Here is a 26,000-nt window from a genome sequence, read left to right as displayed (position 1 = left end):
GTTGTCATATGTTTACTTAAAAAATGTTTTATAAACCCTATAAAACACTTATTTTTGTTTAAACAATGTTACTTGTATCTTTTAAAGATATTTCAATAATTAAAAAATTATGAATTTATCCATGTGTTTATTATTTCCAGCCTCCTCATTCTTTTGTGTAGATCAGTTTTATATCTGATTTCATTTTCTTCTGCCTGGGCTTTGAACATTTCTTGTAATTCAGGTCTGCTGGTGATGAATTCCTTCATTTGTTTTAATGTAAGCTTTTGTTTCTTGCCTTCATTTTTGAAATATATTTTTACTGGGTATAAGATTTTAGGTTGGCAGTGTATCTTTCAGTACTTTAGAGATGCTGCTTTACAGTCTTCTTACTTGCATAGTTTCCAGTGAGAAATCCACTGTCGTCCTTGCTTTTGCTCCTTTGCACATATCTTTCTTCCTCTGACTACTTTTAGGATTTTGTTCTTTAGCACTGATTTTAAGCAATTTATGATGTTCCTTTGTATAGGTTTCTTCGTGTTTCTTTTGCTTGAGGTTCATTGAGCTTCTTGGATCTATGGGTTTATGATTTTCCTCAAATTTGGAAAATTTTTGGCCATTTCAAATCTCTGCCCTCCCAACCCCACCAGGGATTCCAATTAAACTTATTTTAAGCTTCCCAAAGGCATCCCTCAGTTCACTGTTGCTCTTTTCATTTGGGGGAATTCCTTTCTCTGTTTCATTTCAGATAGTTTCTGTAGCTATTATCTTCAGGTTTACTCATCTTTTCCTCTGCCATGTCTAATGGGATTACTGCTGGCAACAGACACTGCAGTTTTCATCAGTAGAAATTTTATTTAGATATTTTTAATATTGTCCATGTCTCTGCTTAACTTCTTGAACATATGAAATACAGTCACCACTGTTTTAATGTCCTTGTCTGCAAAGTCTAACAACTGTGTCTGTTCTGGGTCACCTTTGATTGGTTGATAATTCTCAATTTGAATTGTGTTTATCTTTTTGCACATCTGATCACCTTTGGATGCAGACATTGTGATTTTTACCATGTTGGGTGCTTAATATTTTATATTCCTATACATATTCTTGACCTTTGTTTTAAGATGCAGCTAGCTACCTGGAAACCTCATTCCTTTGGGGTCTTGCTTTCATGATTCTTTGGCAGGTCTAGATCTCTAGGCAGTGATTTATCTAGGTTTAACCCACTACTAAGAGACCTTTCTTAGTTTTCCACCTAATGCCCTGTAAATTACGTGTTTTTCCAATCTGACTAGTAGAAACAGGCATTATTTCTAGCCCTCTCTGAGTGCCGGGCACTGTTCTCTAAGCCTTTCAGGTGGCTTTTCCCCCTCCAACTATGGGTAGTTTCTTCATCCCCATGCTCTGATCCATACTTTGCTGAATACTCAAGGGGGACCCTCTCTGTGTCTCTGGAGTTGTTTCTTGTGCTGCCCTTCCCCTCTGATACTCCGTCTTGCAAAGTCTGGTCAGACCGTCAGCTCTGTCTCCTCCACTCAGGGCATCTGTCAGGTTCCACCTGGTTCCTCCTCTCTGCACTGAAGCCTGGAGAGTCTCAAGGCAGGAAACTGATCAGTCATGTGGCTCACCTCTTTTGTTTCCTGTCTCTCAGGGACCACTTTTCTTCATTGCCTAACATCCAGTGATATGAAAACTAGCATTTGGTATATTTTGTCTGACTTTTTTTCAGTTGTTAGTAGTAATGGTAAACCCAGTCCCTGACACTCTCTCTTGAGTAGAAGCAGAAGTCTTCTGACACTAGATTTTAATGACCTGCTGACTTGTTTGTGTCTGCCTTTGAGGGAGAGGGTCCAGTGTACTGATGAAGAGCATGGACCCTGGAGTCAGACCAACTCAAACCTCTTCTCCACCACTTCCCAGCCATATGATCTAGGCCAGATGAACCTTTCTGTGACTCCATTCCCTCATCATAAAATGGGGCGGGTAACCGTTGTGCCACATAGGATTTTTGAAAAAACAAAATGAGATAATTTAAAGTATAACACAGTTCCTGGAAAGCGGTAACATGTTCAGTACATCTTAGCTATTACTGTCATTTTATTTTAATTCATGTAAGACCTTAATAAACACTTCTCAAATGAATGAATGCCTGCTTTTGGCCCCCAGTACCACAAAGGGGGTAGGTGCCTTAGGGCCTGGGATCCCTCAGTGGTGGGGGAGCTGGGGACATGAGTCTGTGCTCCCAGAATGATGATGCATCCGTGAGACTCAACTCGTCACCCTCAGTTGCTATCATTCTGAGGATTTTCATCTCAGTAACAGACTGGGTTATGTGCTTATTTTTTAGGGGAAGACAGGAAGACCCCCAGCGAATCAAATAGCCCCTCTTCATCCTCCCTCTCAGCTCTGAGTGATTCGGCCAACAGCAAAGATGATTCAGATGGCTCCCAGAAAAACAAGGGTGGGAACAACCTGCTAGTCATCTCTGTCATGCCTGGGAGCCAGCCCTCACTGAACAGTGAGGAAAAACCAGAGAAAGGTAAGGAGGAGCTGGGTGTGAGCCTGCTCAACCCTCTGCACCCAGGATGACCTATTCTTGAGAATAAGCCCTGGACAGGAGCAATGTCAGAAACTGATAATAGGCCCAGGATGCAGTATACTGGGCCTCACCTAAAGTTTGCATTTCTTTTGGCTTAATTTGCATTCGAGTATGGGGTGGAAGGATGGGGAGGGTGACATTGATTCTGATGTTTGTACATTTAACTCGTTTTTGCACGGAGATATGGGGAACAGTGCCTGGAAGGTGCAAGGAAGGGGGAGCTTGGCTCCACTCCTGCCCTCCTCTCCCCGCTGCCCTGTGCACCTCTATACCCAGCTTCGGTCCTTGCAGGGTTCGAATGCGTTTTTTGCAACTTTGTCTGCAAGACGAAGAACATGTTTGAGCGTCATCTGCAGATACACCTCATCACCCGGATGTTTGAGTGTGATGTGTGCCATAAGTTCATGAAGACCCCCGAACAGCTGCTGGAGCATAAGAAATGCCACACTGTCCCCACCGGTGGGCTCAAGTAAGGAAAGCAAGTACAGAACCTTTTACTGCGTTGTTATTAAATACCCTTTCCCCTTCCCTACCCTGTCCTTTCCCGTGAAGGTTTTGGGAGTCATGGAGAAGGGAAGCTTGGTATGAGGGGAGTTAGTCAGGAACCCCTGCTGCCTTTAGCTGGATTGAATTAGCCCTGTCCCCCTAGGGTGTCAACAGATGTCAGTAGAAGAATCCATTTTGTAAATATCCCGGGATTCAGAGCAAGAAAAAAGACACGTTGGAACAACCCAGCATGCAAGAACAGACTCCTCCTACACTGCCTGAGTTTTGTTCAGACTTAATTTTGATGGACTCAGGGCTTAGTGTCCCCAAGCATAAATCATACTGTCACCGAGACTCACCATCTCTGTTTCTCCGATGGCTTCCTACATATCCTTTAAGTAAGCATTACAACCACCCCATCCTCCAAAATTGGACAGTTTGAACAGGCAGGAGGCAACATTTTTCATGAAAAGATCATGTGCTTCATGGTCCTCCTGCAAACATACTGATGTCTTCTTCCCAAGATCTAGACAACAAGCATCATCTTTAACCAGTATTTTCAAGAGGCTCTTTGGTCTCAAGTGAAACCAATCAATTAATATCAAACACACTGTGTGTCTGGCTTGATAATAGGTGCTAATGGGCACACAGGAATAAAACACCATTTCCACCCTCAAGAAATGTATGTCCTAGTACTACCTAATCTGCACGGTGAAATCAGAGTCCCTGTTCACAAGGCACTTAGGGTCTGGTAAAGAGAAAGCAGCACAGGTAGGAGGACACAGAAAGACACAGTTTTCAAGGCACAATTACTAATTCTCAGCTACACGATCATGTTGAATGAAAAATTACATTTACTTAACACGAGGGGGAAAAAACCTTTTGTTTTAAAACATGTTCATCATTGAAACTCGCAACCCGCCAGAGAGGTGGCATGACTCCCCCCAGATGGCTGAGGAAGGGAGAGATGGAAAGGACCCTGGGAGTGGAGTGTTGGGGGCAGTGCAGGCTGGGTCCCCCCAGGCCCCTGCCTCCTCAAAAACTCCCCCACACAGGAGAATCAGGGAAGAACAGGACCTACCGTTGAACTCCATTTTGTTTCACTCGTGGGGGTGCTTCGAAGGGAGGGGGAGGGGAGGGCCGAAGGGATTGGGGAGGGGGTGATTATAATTCAAGGAAACCAGTAGATGGAAAATGCCTAGCGAGAGCTTATTTGGGGATGTGATTTGGTTTGTTCCCACTGTCCCTTTATAAATATTTGTGTGCTCTCATTTTAAAAAGAAACACCAGAACCATGTTTTTCTATGGTTGGACCAGTGCTCACTGCCCTTCCCAGTAGCCCAATCACACCCATGAACGTTGCAGCCCCTGCCAGTTGTGGCTTTGCCAGTTCGCCTTTCCTCAGGGACCTCCAAAGTCCCAAGCCTCTGAAGCCATTGGGGAGAATGCACAGTGAACTCTGAATGCTTTTGCTGGTACAGACACTTCCCGTGCGGTGCTAACCGTCCCCTGTGTAATAGTTTATGTTCTAGGATGACCAAGTAGAAGAATACTTTGAAAAAATTGATAATGCCTTCTGGCTATACAGTGAGTCTTTGTTTTGTTTTGTTTTGTTTCCTTTGCCATATCAGAGAATTAATTTGCCTGAGAGAGTGTCTTTAAGAAAATAACGGGAGCACGGAAAACCCTTAGCACTTTGCCTGAGCAGTGAAAGAAAGATTGAGCTGTGGGTCACAGAAATGTCCTTAAAATGAAACAGACTGCTGATGTCTAAATTGCTTTTCTGTGATGGAACTGCTTGTACTCTATATCCTGTTCATAATGCAGATCAAATAAGATTATACTATTATTTTTCTTTTGCCGTAGCTCAGGACAGTGGTGAGTTTCAGACTCCTCTAGGTAAGGCCCAGCTTGGCGTAGGGGTTGTGTGTGCACCTGACCTGGGAATGGGCTTTATATTTCTCTCGTGTGCACTCTTCTGTGAGCTGAGGTTCAAAGGCTAACGGCGAGCTTGGCGCTGAGGAGGCCGTGCACGGTGCACTTGGTTGTGTTGGGCTCTGCTGAACACCTCTCCAGACCCTCCGAGGACAGTCCACTCCTGGGCCCTGCCCTGCAGGAGCCAAGCAAGAGCTGAGGCAGCCACTTTTGCATTTGCATTCTTTGTGGAAAGAGAGCAAACACGCTACAGTTCTCATATATGCCACTGACTCCAGCCTGGCAGCTTCTAAAAGAGAAGCTCAGCGGAGTTTGTTAACATGGCCTCACCACTCCTCGTGGCCCCTCTGGACAGCCAGGAGGGTTGGTGGTAGCATAGCCTCACTGCAAAGGAAGGAGAAACTGAGCCACAGAGAGGCCCAGGCTAGGGTATCCAGCTCCAGCCTGACAAGGTGATGGAGATGGGACCAGCATCCGCCCTTCCAGAATCTACCTAAATTGCCTGTAGAGACCACTCAAATAATGAACCAGTATGTCCTGAGTGCTTACCATGTGCTGACTACTCTACCAAGCACTGCAGAGAATGCAGAGGAAATGTAAGATGCGGTCCTGCCCTCTGAGAATTTCCAATCCAGTTGGATTATTATCCTGTCTCCAGCATAATCATGTATTAATAATGTCTTTGAGCTCCAGATAGCAGTTGTCTCCCTCCTTCCTCCCTTCCTCATTAGCAGATGGGCCGTTGGGTGGGCTTCCTTCTCCTCCCATGCCCCTGCCATAGTCCTCAGCTTCCTTTCCTGACAAAGAGCCAGTCCTGCAGGGAGATATGTTTTACGAGTACATAGATATGTACACACGCACACACTCACACAGAGATACACACACAGGCCTTCTCATCCTAACAACCCCTTAATAAGCACGATTCTGACCCCTGTGACTTTCTGTTTGCTGGAGGTAGCGCTCCCCCTATAAGCTGTTCTTTAAAACCTCTTAGCCTTTCTGCGTGTGCTTGGTGTGGTGCATGAAAAGTCGATTCTTTGTGTTGCTCCCATCTAGAGGGGAGGTCAGGAGGTTTAGACCTCTGCGCTGTCTGGTCGGGAGTGGGGAGGGCTCCGAGGGGCCGGGCGGGGGCTGGAGGGAGCACCAGCAAATTGATTCCTGGCACTTTCTCTGCTCCCCTTGGTGAGGGCTGGCCTTGCCTGTATCGGCCGGGAGACCCAGAATAGGCTGAGCGGACCTCGCCAGAGCTGCTTGTCAGCGGGGACTGCTCTGTCAGCAGGGAGAGCCAAAAAGGGCCGTTCCACCCCTGAGAGGCGGCAAGGGCTGGGCTGGGCTGGGCAGGTCAGGCCTCAGACACTGGGGGGTGGTGTGAGGGAAGGCTGGTGAGGCGGGGAGAAGCGCGGCTGCCTCCGAACCTCTCCGGCTGAACCTGCCTTGCGTTGCTTCCCCCGGCAGGTGCCCATTCTGCATTTATTCCACCAACCGCCCCGCTGCCATGGAGTGCCACCTCAAGACCCACTACAAGATGGAGTACAAGTGCCGGATCTGCCAGACGGTGAAGGCCAACCAGCTGGAGCTGGAGACGCACACCCGGGAGCACCGCCTGGGCAACCACTACAAGTGCGACCAGTGCGGCTACCTGTCCAAGACCGCCAACAAGCTCATCGAGCACGTGCGCGTCCACACCGGGGAGCGGCCCTTCCACTGTGACCAGTGCAGCTACAGCTGCAAGCGCAAGGACAATCTCAACCTGCACAAGAAGCTGAAGCACGCCCCACGCCAGACCTTCAGCTGCGAAGAGTGCCTGTTCAAGACCACACACCCTTTCGTCTTCAGCCGCCACGTCAAGAAGCACCAGAGTGGGGACTGCCCCGAGGAGGACAAGAAGGGCCTGTGTCCAGCCCCCAAGGAACCGGCCGGCCCGGGGGCCCCGCTCCTGGTGGTCGGGAGCTCCCGGAATCTCCTGTCTCCCCTGTCGGTTATGTCCGCTTCCCAGGCTCTGCAGACCGTGGCCCTGACAGCAGCCCAAGGCAGCAGCTCAGAGCCCAACCTGGCACTCAAGGCTTTGGCCTTCAACGGCTCCCCTTTGCGCTTTGACAAGTACCGGAACTCAGATTTTGCCCATCTCATTCCCTTGACAATGTTATACCCCAAGAACCACTTGGATCTCACATTCCACCCTCCCCGACCTCAGACTGCGCCTCCCAGCATCCCCTCACCCAAACACTCCTTCCTCGCCTATCTCGGACTGAGAGAAAGAGCAGAGACTGTCTGAGGGCAGCCATGTTCTGTACCAAAAACAAAGAGACAAAAGACAAAAAAAAAAAAAACCCACAAAACTTAAACACAACCCCAGCAGGTGTATGTTGCTGCAAAACCTACAGACCCCCATGGGTCTGAAACATGTGTACTGTATATCTTTAGTAAGGAATAGAGAATTGGCTCTGTGTGTATACCTATTGCATTGACCTGAAAGCTGCTTTATCCAATCTTCAGAGAGGTGACCTACTGCATACTTCTACCTTCAGAGGCATGCCTCCCCAGCCACCCACTCCCACTCTCAGCCCTTCTCCGTACTTTTCTCTGAAAGGAATCTTGTCTTGTTAAACCCTAAAGAGAGTGTCCTTAATAGCAATCAGCACTTGTAAGCTTATATACTGGTGCATTTGGTTTTCTGTTGGGTGAATGTGGTGTGTGGGCGTTTGTGGATTCTGAAAGAGAAAGCCGTGTGTCGTGTGCCATGACATTTCTATTGCACATTCTTTGTACTGGCTTCTTTAACAGCGATGAACGTTCTTTTCCCTCCTGGGTTGTTCATCCACGACAGTCTCTCCCTGCGCTCCTTCATCACCTTTCCCTCTCTCTTTGACGGCTACAGAGTGGTAGGGCCTGGTGCTTAGTCGATGAAGGAATGGTAGACATCTACAGTGCTGCTGGAGATTTCCACCAGAGCGCTGGAGACCTTGTACTCAGATCTTCTCTGGCGATGAAGAGGCGAGGAATCAAGTGACTGATCTGGAAGAAATATCTCGCAGCACTGCAGCAGACATCACAGAACTTAAGTGTGTTTTGTGTGTGTGCCCACACATAGACAAATGTGTACGGTGCACACACACAGTGCATCATTTTGTAAGGGCAGATTATATATATATATATGATGTATTAATTCAGTGGTTACCATTTGTTTGCAGGAAAAAGAAATGTATGAGTGAAAAAAATTTATGGTTGATAAATCCAGCCAAGGAGATTAAAAGGGGTTTGGATAAATTCTGGGTATAAATGCTCAGACTAAAAAAAAGAAACGGCAGTTTTGCACAGTGCTGTGGTCTTGCACTAGTTTTTGTTTCTCATCTGAAAAAAGTAAAAAGGAAGAAAATGTACCTTTTTTATGGAATGAGTAGACTGTATATTTGAAGATTTAGCCACAACCTCTTTGACATATAATGACGCAACAAAAAGGTGCTGTTTAGTCCTATGGTTCAGTTTATGCCCCTGACAAGTTTCCATTGCGTTTTGCCGGTCTTCTGGCTATATCGCGGTATCCTCCATGTTATTAGTAATTCTGTATTCCATTTTGTTAACGCCTGGTAGATGTAACCTGCTAGGAGGCTAACTTTATACTTATTTAAAAGCTCTTATTTTGTGGTCATTAAAATGGCAATTTATGTGCAGCACTTTATTGCAGCAGGAAGCAGGTGTGGGTTGGTTGTAAAGCCCTTTGCTAATCTTAAAAAGTAATGGGTGATTTAAAAAGAAAAAAGGAAAAAATCTTTGGCTGAATGTGTTCATTGCTTGTATTTTTAAAACAACAGAATTTCCAGTATGAAACAGGCTGAAAGAGCAGGAAGCAATGTTCTTTGTGTAATAATGGGAAGTTTGGAATATAAAAGTTTATGTATTTAATTTATCTACTGGAGAACTGGTGTGCAGGAGGAACACTCTCTTACTGTGTCGCTGTTTTCCATCATGTGTTATCCTAAGAGTTGGGGTTTTTAAAAATCTGTTTCACCAGGGGCAAAATAAAAGCATCCCTAATGTTCTTCCTCTAGTCAGTTTGCTTTGCTGAAAGCTCCCTGGGAATTAGTACAGTTCTCCAGGAAGCCCGAAGACTGTACTGTCTGTCCACACCATGGTCTCCTCAGTCCCCTCCATGCCAGCCCCTCTCCGCCACACCCAGCAGGTATGCTACACCTCCCTTTGCCAGTCATCCCGCCATGGATGGGGAGCCTGCTCGGTGCCCTGGCAAATCTGTTTACACTAAGGAGATGCCCACAGGGACAGGGAGGCCAAACCAGCTAGGGCGGGAAGCTCCCAAACCCTCAGTCATTCTCCAGCAGAGACCTTTGCTCTCGGCCGGGTTTGAAACGATGTTCAACCTCGCCACATCAATGTCTCAATAAAAGACACTATAGATAGTTATGGACAATACACTCCAAGAATACTGGGCTTATGGGTGGGTTGGGTTGTTTTGTTTTCGAGTCATGTCTTTATCCCCATATAATGGAGAATGTGCCGCTTGGCTAATAATGTGTTTTCAAAATTACAAGTTCAGTGATGACAGGAAAGAGGGCTAAACTGATCCCACAGAGGCTGGTAGAAAAGGTGAATCACACTCAAGCACCAGCGGGTTAAAACCCTGAAAGGGTGGCCCTGACAATTCGGACTATAGGTTTTACAGCATGCCACTTGTGCAATAGGAGGTCTTAGGATTGAAACTTTCAAGAACAAGAGGGGGTGAAAGAAGGAGACGTTTACTGCTCAAATGCCATGCATTTCACTGCTTGCCACTGAACTTGTATTTGAATGACTTAGTCATGCTTAATATAATTGGGCAACTTTTTTAGCACTTTGGAAAGAGTCATCAATCTTTCTGGTAAATTATAAAAGTTTTCTGAGTGAGAAAAGGTGTGTTTGGAGTTTGTTTGACTTTTTATATTATTATTGTTATTAATAAAGAAAAAAAATCTACAGCATTTTTCAGACTCCACCCTAGAAAATATGTACCCCTGAATTTGGTTTGCAGTTTGATACTCAGGGAAGGATGTATTCCATAGATATCCTTTCCGTGTAAAACACTAACATCTTTGAGAAATTCACCTACCAACTAACTTCAATTGTTGTCACTATGCATTCTTCAATGAAAACTAGCATATTTTTCCATATAGTAATGCAGTTAGGGTTCTCAGCACTTTCTTTCTTCTATCCTTTTTTTAACTCTTCATATTATGTTCAGATGATCATACTGTCAAGGTTTGTGTACATTACTGAAAATTTGTATTGTATAAAGCTTTTTGCATTACAAGGCTGTACAGGGTCATTTTGACAGTAACTGGTATATTCCTTTGCATCTTATGTTGCATTGCCAATTTCTAGTGTATCCAGTTTGAAAGTATAATATACTCTAATTAAAAAAACAAGTTGGCTATACTCTTGTTTCTTTTTCTTTTTTCGTTTGCCATCCTTGACTGCTTGTTAGTCTCAGGGTTTTGTTTGTCTTGCTTTGTTCCGTTTTTTACTTCTCAGTGTATTTTAATCAGATTTCAGAAGTGTCCACTCCTAGTTTGAACTGTCACAAAATTCAAGTGTTGAACAGTGATGGTTATAATGCAAACTGTTATTATGTACATCTTTAATGGCCATTAAGGTTAAGAGCATATCCATCATTCAGGACAGTGGCAGGCCAGCTCCTTCCTGAAATTACTTAGTGACATTTGAAAGTGTTTGCCAACCCTATCCTCTCCTGCTTAACATCATTTCATTGACCCCATAGCCAAAGGGGGGAAAACAGATGAATAATTCCATTTATCTTAATGAAGTTGGGCAACTATGAGATTTTAATGAGTGGAAAAATTGTATGTTTCGCAAACTAAATAATAATCTATCCAAATGCAAGTAATAATAGTTCACCATTCAAGAGAAGGTACCAGAGAAAGAAACTGAGACCAAAGACAGAGAGAGAAAGAAATGAAAAACACGCTAAGTTCAAACAATTTTTTAAAATCCATTTTGTTCTATCTATTTGAGACCTTTCCATGAATCTATGATGGTTGACAAAAATATATAAAGCAGCAGAAGAGACTGTTTTGCCTGGTTTGTAATTTGCATGCTTATAAATATAATGTCCTTTGCTTATTTCAAGCAATTGTGAACCACTTCACTCTAACATTTAAAAAGATCAAATTTACTTTTTAAAAAATGAGATAATGTAGGAGAAGCCACTTTGAAAATGGCCAGTCACTAATTAGACACTATTTTCTCTTTTATTTTTTCATCCAACAGCCATTTTTTAGGTGATTGAGTCAAATACGTTAATTTGATTCAAATACTAATTTGGTTTTGAGGTGGCTGGTGTTGAAATAAGCCAGACTTCTTTGATTTTTGCTAGTGCTACAGGCAGATGTGGCTTCTCATTTTGTGTACACATTTTTTTTTCCTTAAACTCCACAGCTACCTTACATTTTCCCTGAAGTTGAGAATAGCCAGCAATACAAAGAAAATAATCATCAGTTTAGTAATCATTTCCCCAGAAATGGGCCTTCAGTGACTTGGAGAAATGGTCTGGAAACAGAACTGTTCGTGACAGAACAGATCACACCCTCTCCCATCTTGACTTCTCTGGAAAACGGTGTGTGGACCCCGGCATCTGCAAGCCAGTCATGAGGCCTTTGTTTGAATTGTAATCCAAGCACGATTAGATATTTCTCCTACTGTCACGCTACATAAATATAGTTTAAGCTAAGACTCAAAGCCATGTTTTCTATAATGCGTCCACTGCTGATGGATTGTTTGGGAGCCACCAACAAACCGTGCCTGACCATTTAACAGAGCTGCCGCACTGGTCATGGGAGCAAGGAGAAATAGCAAGCCGTGGTGAGCTTATCCACAGTCAGAAGCACCACGGTAGAACCCCTGCCTGCCAAAGGTCATGTGGGACTTGTGAACAATTTGAAGGGGAAGACACATCTCATTAGTCACCTCCATGCTTTCAGTCTGTGGGGACGAAGGAGAGCCAAGAGGTGCTTAGTGAGAGATGGAAGCGGATAGCAGCTGAGTGATTTCATCAGTGCTTCCAGAAGACAGAGAATATAGAACTGAAACCCTTCCCAGCAGCAGCTTAGAACCTGTGAGCAAAATCACAAGATAAAAGGGGTCCCTTGGAGATTTAGGATTCATTCTGAGGAGCCATCCATCACAGATATTCAAGATACTCCAGCCAATATTCTTGCTTACATCATTCCCTCAGAATAGAAGAGTCCCACACAAAATGGGGTTTATTTTGGGAATAACTACAATTAACTAAGCAGGCAAATGCCTGTAAAACAGGCCCCAGGGTAAGTGAAGTACAGTGACTCCCAGAAATTGGGGCACTCCGTTTTTCCCTGTGCAACATCTGAAGGGTGTCAGGTTATTTATTAATCAAGGCCTCTTCTTCTTTATGAAGTAGTAGAGCTTCCGTTCATAATTCTTTCTTTGTAGTTGAATCTGTAAAACAGGAAAATGCAGATCCTGCTCACATTAATAGGAGGTGCAAAAGAGAAAAGAAAAACCAATTGCTGTATCCCCCTGGAATTCCTTTCTCGCACAGCTAAGTATTAGTTCATTCGTTCTTGGTTTTCAGTAGAATTCTAAACCCGGAGCAGAGAATCTACTTCAATTCACACTTCAAAATCATTTCCCCTTACACAGTTCCCTACAGGTGGTTTTTCACCCTGTATAGTGAGAAAATTTGGATTACTTGGAGTCAGACCACCTGAGTTACAAACCTGGCTCAGACACAAACTAGGGGTGTGATTATGACATACCATTAAGCATCTTCTGAAAAGAACCGCTGAACTGAATGATCTCGAAGGCCCCTTCCCACTCTAATATAACATATAATCAACTACGATTCTACAACTTGCTGTAAACAAGAAAAAGTCAGCCTTTTGAAAGAGAGATGGTTGCAAGGCAGAATCCTTGTAAGGCAGTTACAGCAAAAATAGCACCTCAACATTTTCAAGCCACAACAGGCTCAGTGAAGGGAAAAAAATGACTAAAAATATTTTTCTGTTCTGCTCACTTCACAGGTAGGGAGATCTAAGTTTCCCTACCTGTGAAACTGTTTATCTGTTTTTTGTTTGTTTGTTTGTTTGTTTTTGAGACAGAGTCTCAATTCTGTTGCCCAGGCTGGAGTACAGTGGCATGATCTCGGCTCACTGCAACCTCCAACTCCCAGGTTCAAGCAATTCTCCTGCCTCAGCCTCCTGAGTAGCTGGGATTACAGGTGCATGCCACCATACCCAGTTAATTTTTATATTTTTTAGTAGACACACAGTTTCACCATGTTGGCCAGGCCAGTCTTGAACTCCTGACCTCAAGTGATACTCCTGCCTCAGCCTCCCAAAGTGCTGGGATTACAGGCATGAGCCACCGCACCCGGCTTACAGTTTTCCTCATCTGGTTAAAGCCAAATCTCCATGCTTGGATTGCCTGCAGTCATCTTGAGGGTGGCTTAAACATATTTTACTGAACTGTTTGATCTGCTTCGATGAGTTAGGGGTTTGCCAGATGGAGAGGCTTTGCCCTGCCCACTTTCATCTCTCCAACTTTCTCCCTCCATTTCCCATCCCAATTGCTACCGGCCTCCTCAAAGTCACCAGTGCCACTGTGACCACTGAGCTCTGACAACCACTTTTCAGATGTTTTCTGTAGAAGAGTAAATGGTTTCTTATAGAAAGTAAAATGAAACATTTTATTGAGTTTTAGCATAATGAAAGAATACACTAAATATTGAGGTGGCAAAGAAGCCCTGGGCAGGAAGCAAGAGCTAATTGGTGAAGCTGAGAGGAGATCCTTTCAATGACATCTGACCCGAGCTGGTTGCTACAGCAAAAGGTAGAATAAGGTGAGTCTGTGAGGTAAGGAACAAGTGGTATCCAATACAATGATCATATTTGGTGTGAATGTTGCCATGTCTTTAGCCTCTAGGTCAATGTTGGTTACCCACCCATCCTGCTGGGTTAGCTCAAAGCACTTCTCCTGGCCCCCTACTCCTGAGAAAGACTGATGGTCTTGGGCAGAGCCAAGAACAGCGTTGCGTCCTGATGCTAAGAAATGGCGGAGTTGGCACATTAAGAGGCAGGCAAAGGCTTCTCATTCATGTAGCAGGGTCTCTTTATAGTCCTCCCTTATTGAGGGTGGTTTTTTTTTATTTCTCTGACGGGATGTAGCTCTTCTAGGACTTTTTAGGGAGAAGCCACTGGAGAGGGTTGTGTGCTGCCTTCCACCATAGCCTCCTTGACCTAGGAAAGCCACATGAGAGCCAAAACAGGGCTGAGAGGGGCAAGTTACCACCCAGGCCTCTGCAGGCAGCCTCAAGCCCAAGCAAAAGGCATCCCAGCGGCTCTCCTAGGTCCGAACTCACCATGAAAGGAGTTGTGAGCCCTACTCCAACTAGGAATAAAAAGATTACATTTGTCTGGCATCTCCTTTGTGCATATAACTCCCCCAGGAACATGGGACTGGATAAGGAGTAGCTGCACACATAACAGATAGTTAAAAATTAAAATATTCAGTATAGGGGTTTTCTCTGTTTCTTACCGTCTTTGACACACAACTAGCAGTTGTATTACTAATGGAAGATTGGGATAAAGATGGACTGATGGATAGGATGGCCACATGGATACACAGAATGTGTATATAAAGAATGCATAGGTACATACATAATGAAGATAGAAACATAATAAATATGGATGTGTGGGACCACCCAGAAGGAAAGTCCTCAATTTTATTATTCTAGGATTCATATTAAAAGACAATATTTTTCAAGGGTGGAGCAAGCTGGTCGAATAGAAGCATTCACCAATCGTCCTCTTTTTCCCCCACCAGAAACACCAAATTTAACAACTATCTACATACACATACACACACACACACACACAAAACCTTCATAAGGACCAAAAATCAAGTGAGCAATCACAGCACCTGGTTTTAACTTCATATTACTGAAAAAGGCACTGAAGAGGGTAGAAAAGACAGTCTTAAATTGCGAAGACCATCCCTCCGCCAACCCCCAGCAGTGGCCACATGGCACGCAGGATCTATGTACTTGGAGGAGGGAGAGCACAGTGATTGTGGGATCCTGCGTTGACCTCAGTGCTGCCTTCTTACAGTGGAAAACAAACCTAGGCTGAACTCAGCTGATGCCCACTCATGCTGGCAGCATTTAGAACAGCCCTAGCCAGAGGGGAATTGCCTATCCAAGTTGTCAAAACTTGAATTCAGGCAAGACCCACCACTGTGGGCTAAAGCACTCTGGAGTCCTAAATAAACTCAAAAGGCAGCTTAGGCCACAAGAATGACAAGTCTTAGTGCTGTGCTGGACATGAAGCCAGTGAACTTAGAGGGTATATGACCTACTGAGACACTGGCCAGGGCAGCTAAGGGAGTGCCCATGCCACTCTTCCACCAACCCCAGGCAGTACAGCTTACAGCTCCGAAACGGACCCCTTCCTTCCACTTGAGCAGAGAAAGGGGAAAAGAAATGAGGGCTTTGTCTTATAATTTGGATAACAGTTCAGACACAGTAGCACAGGGCACTGGGCAGAGTCGTAAGGCCCCGATTCCAGGCCCTAGCTCACGGATGTTTTAGACACATCCTAGGCCAGCAACAAGTTTCTGCCTTAAAGAGAAGGAGCTACTCCTGGCAACATTCATCACCTGCTGACTAAAGATCCCTTGGGTCCTGCATAACCAGCAGTGATACCCAGGTAGTACATCAAGAACTTTGGGTGAGATATGCTGGCTTCAGATAAGACCCAGAACATTCTGAGCTGTGGTGCCTACTGTGAAAGATTCCCTCTGCTTGAGATAAGCAGAGGGAAAAATAAAGCGGACTTTGTCTTGAACCTTAGGTACCAGCTTGACTATGGTGGGGTAGAGCACCAAGCAGGCTCTCAAGGTTCCTGATTCCAGATATCGGCTCATGGACAGCATTTCTGGACCTGCCTTGGGCCAAAGGGGAGCCCACTGCCCTGACAGGTGAGTCCCAGGCCAGGCAGCATTCACCACAAGCTGACTGAAGAGCCTTTGGGCCTTAAGGGAACATCGGCAGTCACCTGGCAGTACCCACCATATTGTGGACACATGGTTGTGATGGTGGCTATGGGGAGAAGTACCCCTGCCTGTGCAATGGGAAAGGAAAAGTGGGAAGGACTTTTGTCTTGTGGATTGAGCACCCGCTTAGCCACAGTAGAGCAGAGCATGAGGTAGATTTCTAAAGTTTTTGACTCCAGGCCCTGACTCTTGAAGAGCATCTCTGGACCTGCCTGGGTCCTGGGGGAACTCACTGACCTGAAAGGAAGGACATTAAGCCTGGCTAGCTTCATTATGATGACTGTACAGTCCTAGGGCCCTGAGCAAACATAAGTACATAAGTAGAGCCAGGCAGTAGTTACAGTAGGCCTTTGGCAGGACCCAGTGCTGTGCTGGCTTCAGGTCTGACCCAGTGTAGTCCCAGTGGTAGTGCGACGGGTTGCTTATGTCACTCTATCCCCAGTTCCAGAAAGCTCAGAACACACACAGAGACTCTGTTTGGGAGAAAGTAAGGGAAGAAGACAAGAGTATTTACCTGGTAATCCAGAGAATTCTTCTGGATCATATCCAAGATCACCAAGGCAGTACCTCTACAACCTACAAGAACCATAGCATTATTGGGCTTGCAGTGTCGCCTAATGCAGAAACAAATTAGATCAAAACACTCAAGTCCCTTCGAATAACTGGAAAGACTTTCCAAGAAGGATAGGTACAAACAAGCCCAGGGTACAAAGACTAAAATAAATACCTAACTCTTCAATGCCTAGACATTGTTGAACATCCACAAGCATCAAGACCATTCAGGAAAACATGACCACACCAAATGAACTAAATAAGGCACCAAGATCAATCCTGGAGAAACAGAAATAAGTGACCTTGAAGGCAAAGAATTCAAAAGAGCTGTTTTGAAGAAACTCAAAAAAATTCAAGATAACACAGAGAGTGAAATCAGAATTCTGTCAGACAAATTTAGCAAAGAGATGGAAATAAAAAGAATCAAGCAGAAATTCTGGACCTGAAAAATGTGACTGACACACTGAAGAATGCACCAGAATCTCTTAATAGCAGAATTGATCAAGCAGAAGGAATTATTGACCTTGAAGACAGGGTATTTGAAAATACACAAAGGAAACAAAACAAAAGATAATTAAAAAGAATTAAACATTCCTACAAGATCTAGAAAAAAGTCTCAAAATGGCAAATCTAAGAGTTATTGGTCTTAAAGAAGAGGTAGAGAAATAGATAGGGGTAGAAAGTTTATTCAAAGGGAAAATAACACAGAACTTCCCAAACCTAGAGAAAGATACCAACATTCAAGTACAAGAATGTTATAGAACACCAGGTGAATTTAATCCAAAGAAGGCTACTTCAAAGCATTTAATAATCAAACTCTCAAAGGTCAAAGATAAAGAAGGGATCCTAAAAGCAGCAAGAGAAAAGAAACAAGTAATATACAATGGAGCTCCAATGTGTTTGGCAGCAGACTTTTCAGTGGAAACCTTACTGCCCAGGGGAGAGTGGCATGACATATTTAAAGAGCTAAAGGAAAAAAAAAAACAAAAAAAACTTTTGCCCTAGAATAGTGTATCTGGTGAAAATATCCTTCAAACATGAAGGAGAAAAAAATAAAGATTTTTCCCAAACAAAAACTGAGGGACTTCATCAACAATGGAACTGTCCTATAAGAAACACAAGACATCCATTGAGGGGGAAGTTCCAAGATGGTGGAATAGGAACAGCTCCAGCCTCCAGCTCACAGAGTGAGCAACACAGAAGATGGGTGATTTCTGCATTTCCAACTGAGGTACCGGGTTCATCTCACTGGGGCACATCGGACAGTGGGTGCAGGACAGTGGGTGCAGGCCACCAAGTGAGAGCCGAAGCAGGGCGAGGCATCGCCTCACCCGGGGCAAGGGGGAAGGGAATGCCCTTTCCTAGCCAAAGGAAACCATGACACACAACACCTGGAAAATTGGGTCACTCCCATCCTAATACTGTGCTTTACCAAGGGTCTTAGCAAATGGCACACCAGGAGATTATATCCTATGGCTGGCTCGGAGGGTCCCACGCCCACAGAGCCTCCCTCATTGCTAGCACAGCAGTCTGAGATCTAACTACAAGGTGGCAGTGAGGCTGGGGGAGGGGCGCCCGCCATTGCTGAGGCTTGAGTAGGTAAACAAAGCAGCTGGGAAGCTCGAACTGGGTGGAGCCCGCTGCAGCTCAAGGAGGCCTGACTGCCTCTGTAGACTCCACCTCTGGGGACGGGGCATAGCCAAACAAAAGGCAGCAGAAACCTCTGCAGATTTAAATGTCCCTGTCTGACAGCTTTGAAGAGAGTAGTTTCTCCCAGCACAGAGTTTGAGATCTGAGAACAGACAGACTGCCTGCTCAAGTGGGTTCCTGACCCCCAAGTAACCTAACTGGGAGACACCTCCAACTAGGGGCAGACTGACACCTCACACCTCACATGGCCAGGTACCCCTCTGAGACGAAGCTTCCAGAGGAACGACCAGGCAGCAACAATTGCTGCTTAGCAATATTCACTCTTCTGCAGCCTCTGCTACTAATACCCAGGCAAACAGGTCTGGAGTGCACCTCAAGCAAACTCCAACAGACCTGCAGCTGAGGGTCCTAACTGTTAGAAGGAAAACTAACAAACAGAAAGGACATCCACAACAAAACCTCACCTGTACATCACCATCATCAAAGACCAAAGATAGATAAAACCACAAAGATGGGGAAAAAGCAGTGCAGAAAAACTGAAAATTCTAAAAATCAGAGCACCTCTCCCACCAAAGGAATGCAACTCCTTGCCAGCAATGGAACAAAGCTGGATGGAGAATGACTTTGATGAGCTGAGAGAAGAAGGCTTCAGACGATCAAACTTCTCTGAGCTAAAGGAGGAAGTTCGAACCCATTGCAAAGAAGCTAAAAACCTTGAAAAAGATTTGACAATGGGTAACTAGAATAACCAATGTAGAGAAGTCCTTAAAGGACCTGATAGAGCTGAAAACCATGACATGAGAACGACGTGACAAATGCACAAGCTTCAGTAACCGACTCGATCAACTGGAAGAAAGGGTATCAGTGATTGAAGATCAAATGAATGAAATGAAGCAAGAAGAGAAGTTTAGAGAAAAAAGAGTAAAAAGAAATGAACACAGCCTCCAAGAAATATGAGACTGTGTGAAAAGACCAAATCTACGTCTGATTGGTGTACCTGAAAGTGATGGGGAGAATAGAACCAAGTTGGAAAACACTCTGCAGGATATTAGCCAGGAGAACTTCCCCAACCTAGCAAGGCAGGCCAACATTCAAATTCAGGAAATACAGAGAATTCCACAAAGATACTCCTTGAGAAGAGCAACTCTGAGACACATCATTGTCAGATCCACTAAAGTTGAAATGAAAGAAAAAATGTTAAGGGCAGCCAGAGAGAAAGGTCGGGTTACCAACAAAGGAAAGCCCATCAGACTAACAACAGATCTCTCTGCAGAAACTCTGCAAGCCAGAAGACAGTGGGGGCCAATATTCAACATTCTCAAAGAAAAGAACTTTCAACTCAGAATTCCATATCCAGCCAAACTGAGTTTCATAAGTGAAGGAGAAATAAAATCGTTTATAGACAAGCAAACGCTGCGAGATTTTGTCACCACCAGGCCTGCCCTACAAGAGATCCTGAAGGAAGCACTAAACATGGAAAGGAACAACCAGTACCAGCCATTGCAAAAACATGCCAAAATGTACAGACCATCGATGCTAGGAAGAAACTGCATCAACTAACAAGCAAAATTACCAGCTAACATCATAATGACAGGATCAAGTTCACACATAACAATATTAACCTCAAATGTAAATGGACTAAATGGTCCAATCAAAAGACATAGACTGGCAAATTGGATAAAGAGTCAAGACCCATCAGTCTGCCATATTCAGGAGACCCATCTCACATGCAGAGACACACATAGGCTCAAAATAAAGGGCTGGAGGAAGGTCTACCAAGCAAATGGAAAACAACAAAAGGCAGGGGTTGCAATCGTAGTCTCTGATAAAACAGACTTTAAACCAACAAAGATCAAAAGAGACAAAGAAGGCCACTACTTATTGGTAAAGGGATCAATTCAACAAGAAGAGTAAACTATCCTAAATATATATGCACCCAATACAGGAGCACCCAGATTCTTTTTTTTTTTTTTTTTTTTTTTTGAGACGGAGTCTCGTTCTGTCGCCCAGCCCAGGCTGGAGTGCAGTGGCGCGATCTCAGCTCACTGCAAGCTCCGCCTCCCGGGTTCACGCCATTCTCCTGCCTCAGCCTCCCGAGTAGCTGGGACTACAGGCGCCCACAACCGCGCCCGGCTAATTTTTTGTAATTTTTAGTAGACATGGGGTTTCACTGTGGTCTCGATCTCCTGACCTTGTGATCCGCCCACCTCGGCCTCCCAAAGTGCTGGGATTACAGGCGTGAGCCACCGCGCCCGGCCCGCACCCAGATTCTTAAAGCAAGTCCTTAGAGACTTACAAAGAGACTTAGACTCCCACACAATAATAATGGGAGACTTTAACACCCCACCGTCAACATTAGACAGATCAACGAGACAGAAAGATGTTTTTTTTCTGTTTTTGCATAACTTACTTTTTTTTATTATTATACTTTAAGATCTAGGGTACATGTGCACAACATGCAGGTCTGTTACATATGTATACATGTGCCATGTTGGTGTGCTGCACCCATTAAGTCACCATTTACATTAGGTATATATCCTAATGCTATCCCTCCCTGCTCCCCCGACCCCACAATAGGCCCCGGTGTGTGATGCTCTCCTTCCTGTGTCCAAGTGATCTCAATGTTCAATTCCCACCTACGAGTGAGAACATGCAGTGTTTGGTTTTCTGTTCTTGCAATAGTTTGCTGAGAATGATGGTTCCCAGCTACATCCATGTCCCTACAAAGGACATGAACTCATACTTTTTATGGTTGCATAGTATTCCATGGTGTATATGTGCCACATTTTCTTAATCCAGTCTATCACTGATGGACATTTGGGTTGCTTCCAAGTCTTTGCTATTGTGAATAGCGCCACAATAAACATATGCGTGCATGTGTCTTTATAGCGAATGATTTATAATCCTTTGGGTATATGCCCAGTAATGGGATGACTGGGTCAAATGGCATTTCTAGTTCTAGATCCTTGAGGAATTGTCGCACTGTTTTCCACAATGGTTGAACTAGTTTACAGTCCCACCGACAGTGTAAAAGTGTTCCTATTTCTCCACATCCTCTCCAGCACCTGTTGTTTCCTGACTTTTTAATGATCGCCATTCTAACTGGTGTGAGATGTATCTCATTGTGGTTTTGAGTTGCATTTCTCTGATCGCATGTGCTGATGAGCATTTTTTCATGTGTCTGTTGGCTGTATAAATATCTTCTTTTGAGAAATGTCTGTTCATATCCTTTGCCCACTTTTGAGACAGAAAGTTAACAAGGATATCCAGGAATTGAACTCAACTCTGCACCAAGCAGACCTAATAGACATACATCTACAGAACTCTCCACTCCAAACCAACAGAATATGCATTCTTCTCAGCACCACATTCCACTTATTGCAAAAGTGACCACACAGTTGGAAGTAAAGCACTCCTCAGCAAATGTGAAACAACAGAAATTACAACAAACTGTCTCTCAGACCATAGTGCAATCAAACTAGAACTTAGGATTAAGAAACTCACTCAAAACTGCTCAACTACATGGAAACTGAACAACCTGCTCCTGAGTGACTACTGGGTACATAACAAAATGAAGGCAGAAATAAAGATGTTCTTTGAAACCAATGAGAACAAAGATACAATGTACCAGAATCTCTGGGACACATTTAAAGCAGTGTGTAGAGGGAAATTTATAGCACTAAATGCCCACAAGAGAAAGCAGGAAAGATCTAAAATTGACACCCTAACATCACAATTAAAAGAACTAGAGAAGCAAGAGCAAACACATTCAAAAGCTAGCAGAAGGCAAGAAATATCTAAGATCAGAGCAGAACTGAAGGAGATAGAGACATAAAAAAACCCTTCAAAAAATCAATGAATCCAGGAGCTGGTTGTTTTAAAAGATCAACAAAACTGATAGACTGCTAGCAAGACTAATAAAGAAGAAAAGAGAGAAGAATCAAATAGACACAATAAAAAATGATAAAGGGTATATTACCACCGACCCCACAGAAATACAAACTACCATCAGAGAATACTATAAACACCTCTACGCAAATCAATTAGAAAACCTAGAAGAAATGGACAAATTCCTGGACACATACACTCTCCCAAGACTAAACCAGGAAGAAGTTGAATCCCTGAAAAGACCAATAGCAGGTTCTGAAATTGAGGCAATAATTAATAGCCTACCAACGAAAAAAAGTCCAGGACCAGACGGATTCACAGCCAAATTCTACCAGAGGTACAAGGAGGAGCTGGTACCATTCCTTCTGAAATTATTCCAATCAATAGTAAAAGAGGGAATCCTCCCTAACTCATTTTATGAGGCCAATATCATCCTGATACCAAAGCCTGGCAGAGACACAACAAAAAAAAGGAATTTTAGACCAATATCCCTGATGAACATCAATCAAAAATCCTCAATAAAATACTGGCAAACCGAATCCAGCAGCATATCAAAAAGCATATCCACCATGATGAAGTCGGCTTCATCCCTGGGATGCAAGGCTGGTTCAATATATGCAAATCAATAAATGTAAATCAGCATATAAACACAACCAAAGACAAAAACCACATGATTATCTCAGCAGATGCAGAAAAAGCCTTTGACAAAATTCAACAGCCCTTCATGTTAAAAACTCTCAATAAATTTGGTATTGATGGAACATATCTCAAAATAATAAGGGCTATTTATGACAAACCCACAGCCAATATCATACTGAATGGGAAAAGACTGGAAGCATTCCCTTTGAAAACTGGCACAAGACAGGGATGCCCTCTCTCACCACTCCTATTCAACATAGTGTTGGAAGTTCTGGCCAGGGTAATCAGGCAGAGAAAGAAATAAAAGGTATTCAATTAGGAAAAGAGGAAGTCAAATTGTGCCTGTTTGCAGATGACATGATTGTATATTTAGAAAACCCCATCATCTCAGCCCAAAATCTCCTTAAGCTGATAAGCAACTTCAGCAAAGTATCAGGATACAAAATCAATGTGCAAAAATCATAAGCATTCTTATACACTAATAATAGACAAACAGAGAGCCAAATCATGAGTGAACTCCCATTCACAATAGCTTCAAAGAGAATAAAATACCTAGGAATCCAACTTACAAGGGATGTGAAGGACCTCTTCAAGGAGAACTACAAACCACTGCTCAAGGAAATAAAAGAGGACACAAACAAATGGAAGAACATACCATGCTCATGGATAGGAAGAATCAATATCATGAAAATGGCCACACTGCCCAAGGTAATTTATAGATTCAATGCCATCCCCATTAAGCTACCAATGACTTTCTTCACAGAATTGGAAAAAACTACTTTAAAGTTCATATGGAACCAAAAAAGAGCACATATTTCCAAGACAATTCTAAGCCAAAAGAACAAAGCCCAAGGCATCATGCTACCTGACTTCAAACTATACTACAAGGCTACAGTAACCAAAACAGCATGGTCCTGGTACTAAAACAGAGATATAGAGCAATGGAACAGAACAGAGCCTTCAGAAATAATACCACACATCTACAACCATCTGATCAGGTTTTGACAAACCTGACAAAAACAAGAAATGGGGAAAGGATTCCCTACTTAACAAATGGTGGTAGGAAAACTGGCTAGCCATAAGTAGAAAGCTGAAACTGGATCCCTTCCTTACACCTTATACAAAAATCAATTCAAGATGGATTAGAGGCTTAAATGTTAGAACTAAAACCATAAAAACCCTAGAAGAAAACCTAGGCAATACCATTCAGGACATAGGCATGGCCAAGGACTTCATGTCTAAAACACCAAAAGCAATGGCAACAAAAGCCAAAATTGACAAATGGGATCTAATTAAACTAAAGAGCTTCTGCACAGCTAAATAAACTATCAGAGTGAACAGGCAACCTAGAGAATGGGAGAAAATTTTTGCAATCTACTCATCTGACAAAAGGCTAATATCCAGAACCTACAAAGAACTCAAACAAATTTACAAGAAAAAAACAAACAACCCCATCAAAAAATGGGCAAAGGATATGAACAGACACTTCTCAAAAGAAGACATTTATGCAGCCATCAGGCACATGAAAAAATGCTCATCATCAGTAGCCACAGAGAAATGCGAATCAAAAACACAATGAGATACCATCTCACACCAGTTAGAATGATGATCATTAAACAGTCAGGAAACAACAGGTGCTGGAGAGGATGTGGAGAAATAGGAACACTTTTACACTGTCGGTGGGACTGTAAACTAGTTCAACCATTGTGGAAAACAGTGCAACAATTCCTCAAGGATCTAGAACTAGAAATGCCATTTGACCCAGTCATCCCATTACTGGGCATATATCCAAAGGATTATAAATCATTCTGCTATAAAGACACATGCACACGTATGTTTACTGTGGCACTATTCACAATAGCAAAGACTTGGAAGCAACCCAAATGTCCATCAGTGATAGACTGGATTAAGAAAATGTGACACATATACACCATGGAATACTATGCAGCCATAAAAAAGGATGAGTTCATGTCCTTTGTAGGGATATGGATGCAGCTGGAAACCATCATTCTCAGCAAACTATAGCAAGAACAGAAAACCAAACACTGCATGTTCTCACTCGTAGGTGGGAACTGAACAATGAGATCACTTGGACACAGGAAGGGGAACATCACACACCAGGGCCTATTGTGGGGTCGGGGGAGCAGGGAGGGATAGCATTAGGATATATACCTAATGTAAATGGTGACTTAATGGGTGCAGCACCCCAACATGGCACATGTATACATATGTAACAAACCTGTGTGTTGTGCACATGTACCCTAGAACATAAAGTATAATAAAAAAATACGTGAACCCCCCCAAAAGCAGTATATCATCATAACACTTGCCCATGTTTCAGATAACTTTGTTATTAAAGATCAAATATTAATGCAAAGTCAAAAATAAAAATAAAATTATTTTAAAAAAAGAAATGCCAAAGGGAAAGAAATAAAGGATGTTAATGAGCAATAAAAAAAATCATCTGAAGGTACAAAACTCACTGGTAATGTAAATACACAGAAAAAAAACAGCATATTATAACTCTGTAACTGGTGTGTAAACTAGTCTCATCTTAAATAGAAAGACTAAAAGATGAACCAATCAAAAATAATAAGTACGACAACTTTTCAAGACATAGATAGTATATAAGATAAATAGAAACAACAAAAAGTTAAAAAGTGGGAGATGAAGTTAAGGTGTAGAGTCTTTATTAGTTTTCCATTTGCTTGTTTGATTTTTTAGGCTAACAGTGTTAAGCTGTTACCAGTTCAAAATAATGGGAGATAAGATAGTACTTGCAAATCTCGTGGTAACTTCAAACCAAAAACATACAACAGATACACACACACAAAAAAGGAAGAAACTAAATCATATCACCAGTGAAAGATCACCTTCACTAAAATGAAGACAGGAATGAAAAAAAAGAAGGAAGGCTACAAACAACCAGAAAACAAATAACAAAATGGCAGGAATAAATCCTTACTTATCTATGATAACATTGAATGTAAATGGACTAAGCTTTTGGATTAAAAGACACAGAGTGGCTGAATAGATTTAAAACAAACAACAAACAAAAAAACAAGACCCAATGATCTGTTGCCTACAAGAAATACAGTTCACCTGTAAAGACAAGCATAGACTGAAATTAAAGGGTGGAAAAAGATATTTCATGCTAATGAAAACCAAAAAAGAGCAGTAG

At 43.2% G+C, this 26,000-nt stretch overlaps 2 protein-coding genes across 34 annotated transcripts in view; one reads left to right on the top strand and one right to left on the bottom strand.

Moving 5' to 3' along the window:
* ZNF827 (zinc finger protein 827) overlaps window positions 1–10,423 on the top strand; it is a 174,535-nt gene extending 164,112 nt beyond the window's left edge. For 5 of the 33 annotated variants that reach the window (XM_074040542.1, XM_074040532.1, XM_074040541.1 and 2 more), the window contains 4 exons: window positions 2,324–2,515; window positions 2,867–3,044; window positions 4,928–4,960; window positions 6,452–10,423. In XM_074040542.1, the coding sequence (XP_073896643.1) occupies window positions 2,324–2,515; window positions 2,867–3,044; window positions 4,928–4,943 (386 nt within the window). In that variant the 3' untranslated portion in view covers window positions 4,944–4,960; window positions 6,452–10,423. Of the gene's footprint in view, window positions 1–2,323; window positions 2,516–2,866; window positions 3,058–4,581; window positions 4,649–4,927; window positions 4,961–6,451 lie in introns of all 33 variants that reach the window. The other 28 variants (XM_074040529.1, XM_065545554.1, XM_015450877.3 and 25 more) reach the window with 17 other exon arrangements.
* Window positions 10,424–12,245: 1,822 nt separating this feature from the next.
* The window catches only part of C5H4orf51 (chromosome 5 C4orf51 homolog), a 71,503-nt gene continuing 57,748 nt past the window's right edge, over window positions 12,246–26,000 (bottom strand). The window contains exon 7 of the transcript XR_012435148.1: window positions 12,246–12,478. The gene's annotated coding sequence lies outside the window, so the exon portion shown is untranslated. The remainder of the gene's footprint in view (window positions 12,479–26,000) is intronic.

The sequence above is a fragment of the Macaca fascicularis genome, chromosome 5 (genome assembly GCF_037993035.2).
Source record: "Macaca fascicularis isolate 582-1 chromosome 5, T2T-MFA8v1.1".
NCBI classification, from domain to species: domain Eukaryota; kingdom Metazoa; phylum Chordata; class Mammalia; order Primates; family Cercopithecidae; genus Macaca; species Macaca fascicularis.
Note: the sequence above shows the minus strand (reverse complement) of the source record. Positions and strands in the feature narration are given on the sequence as shown.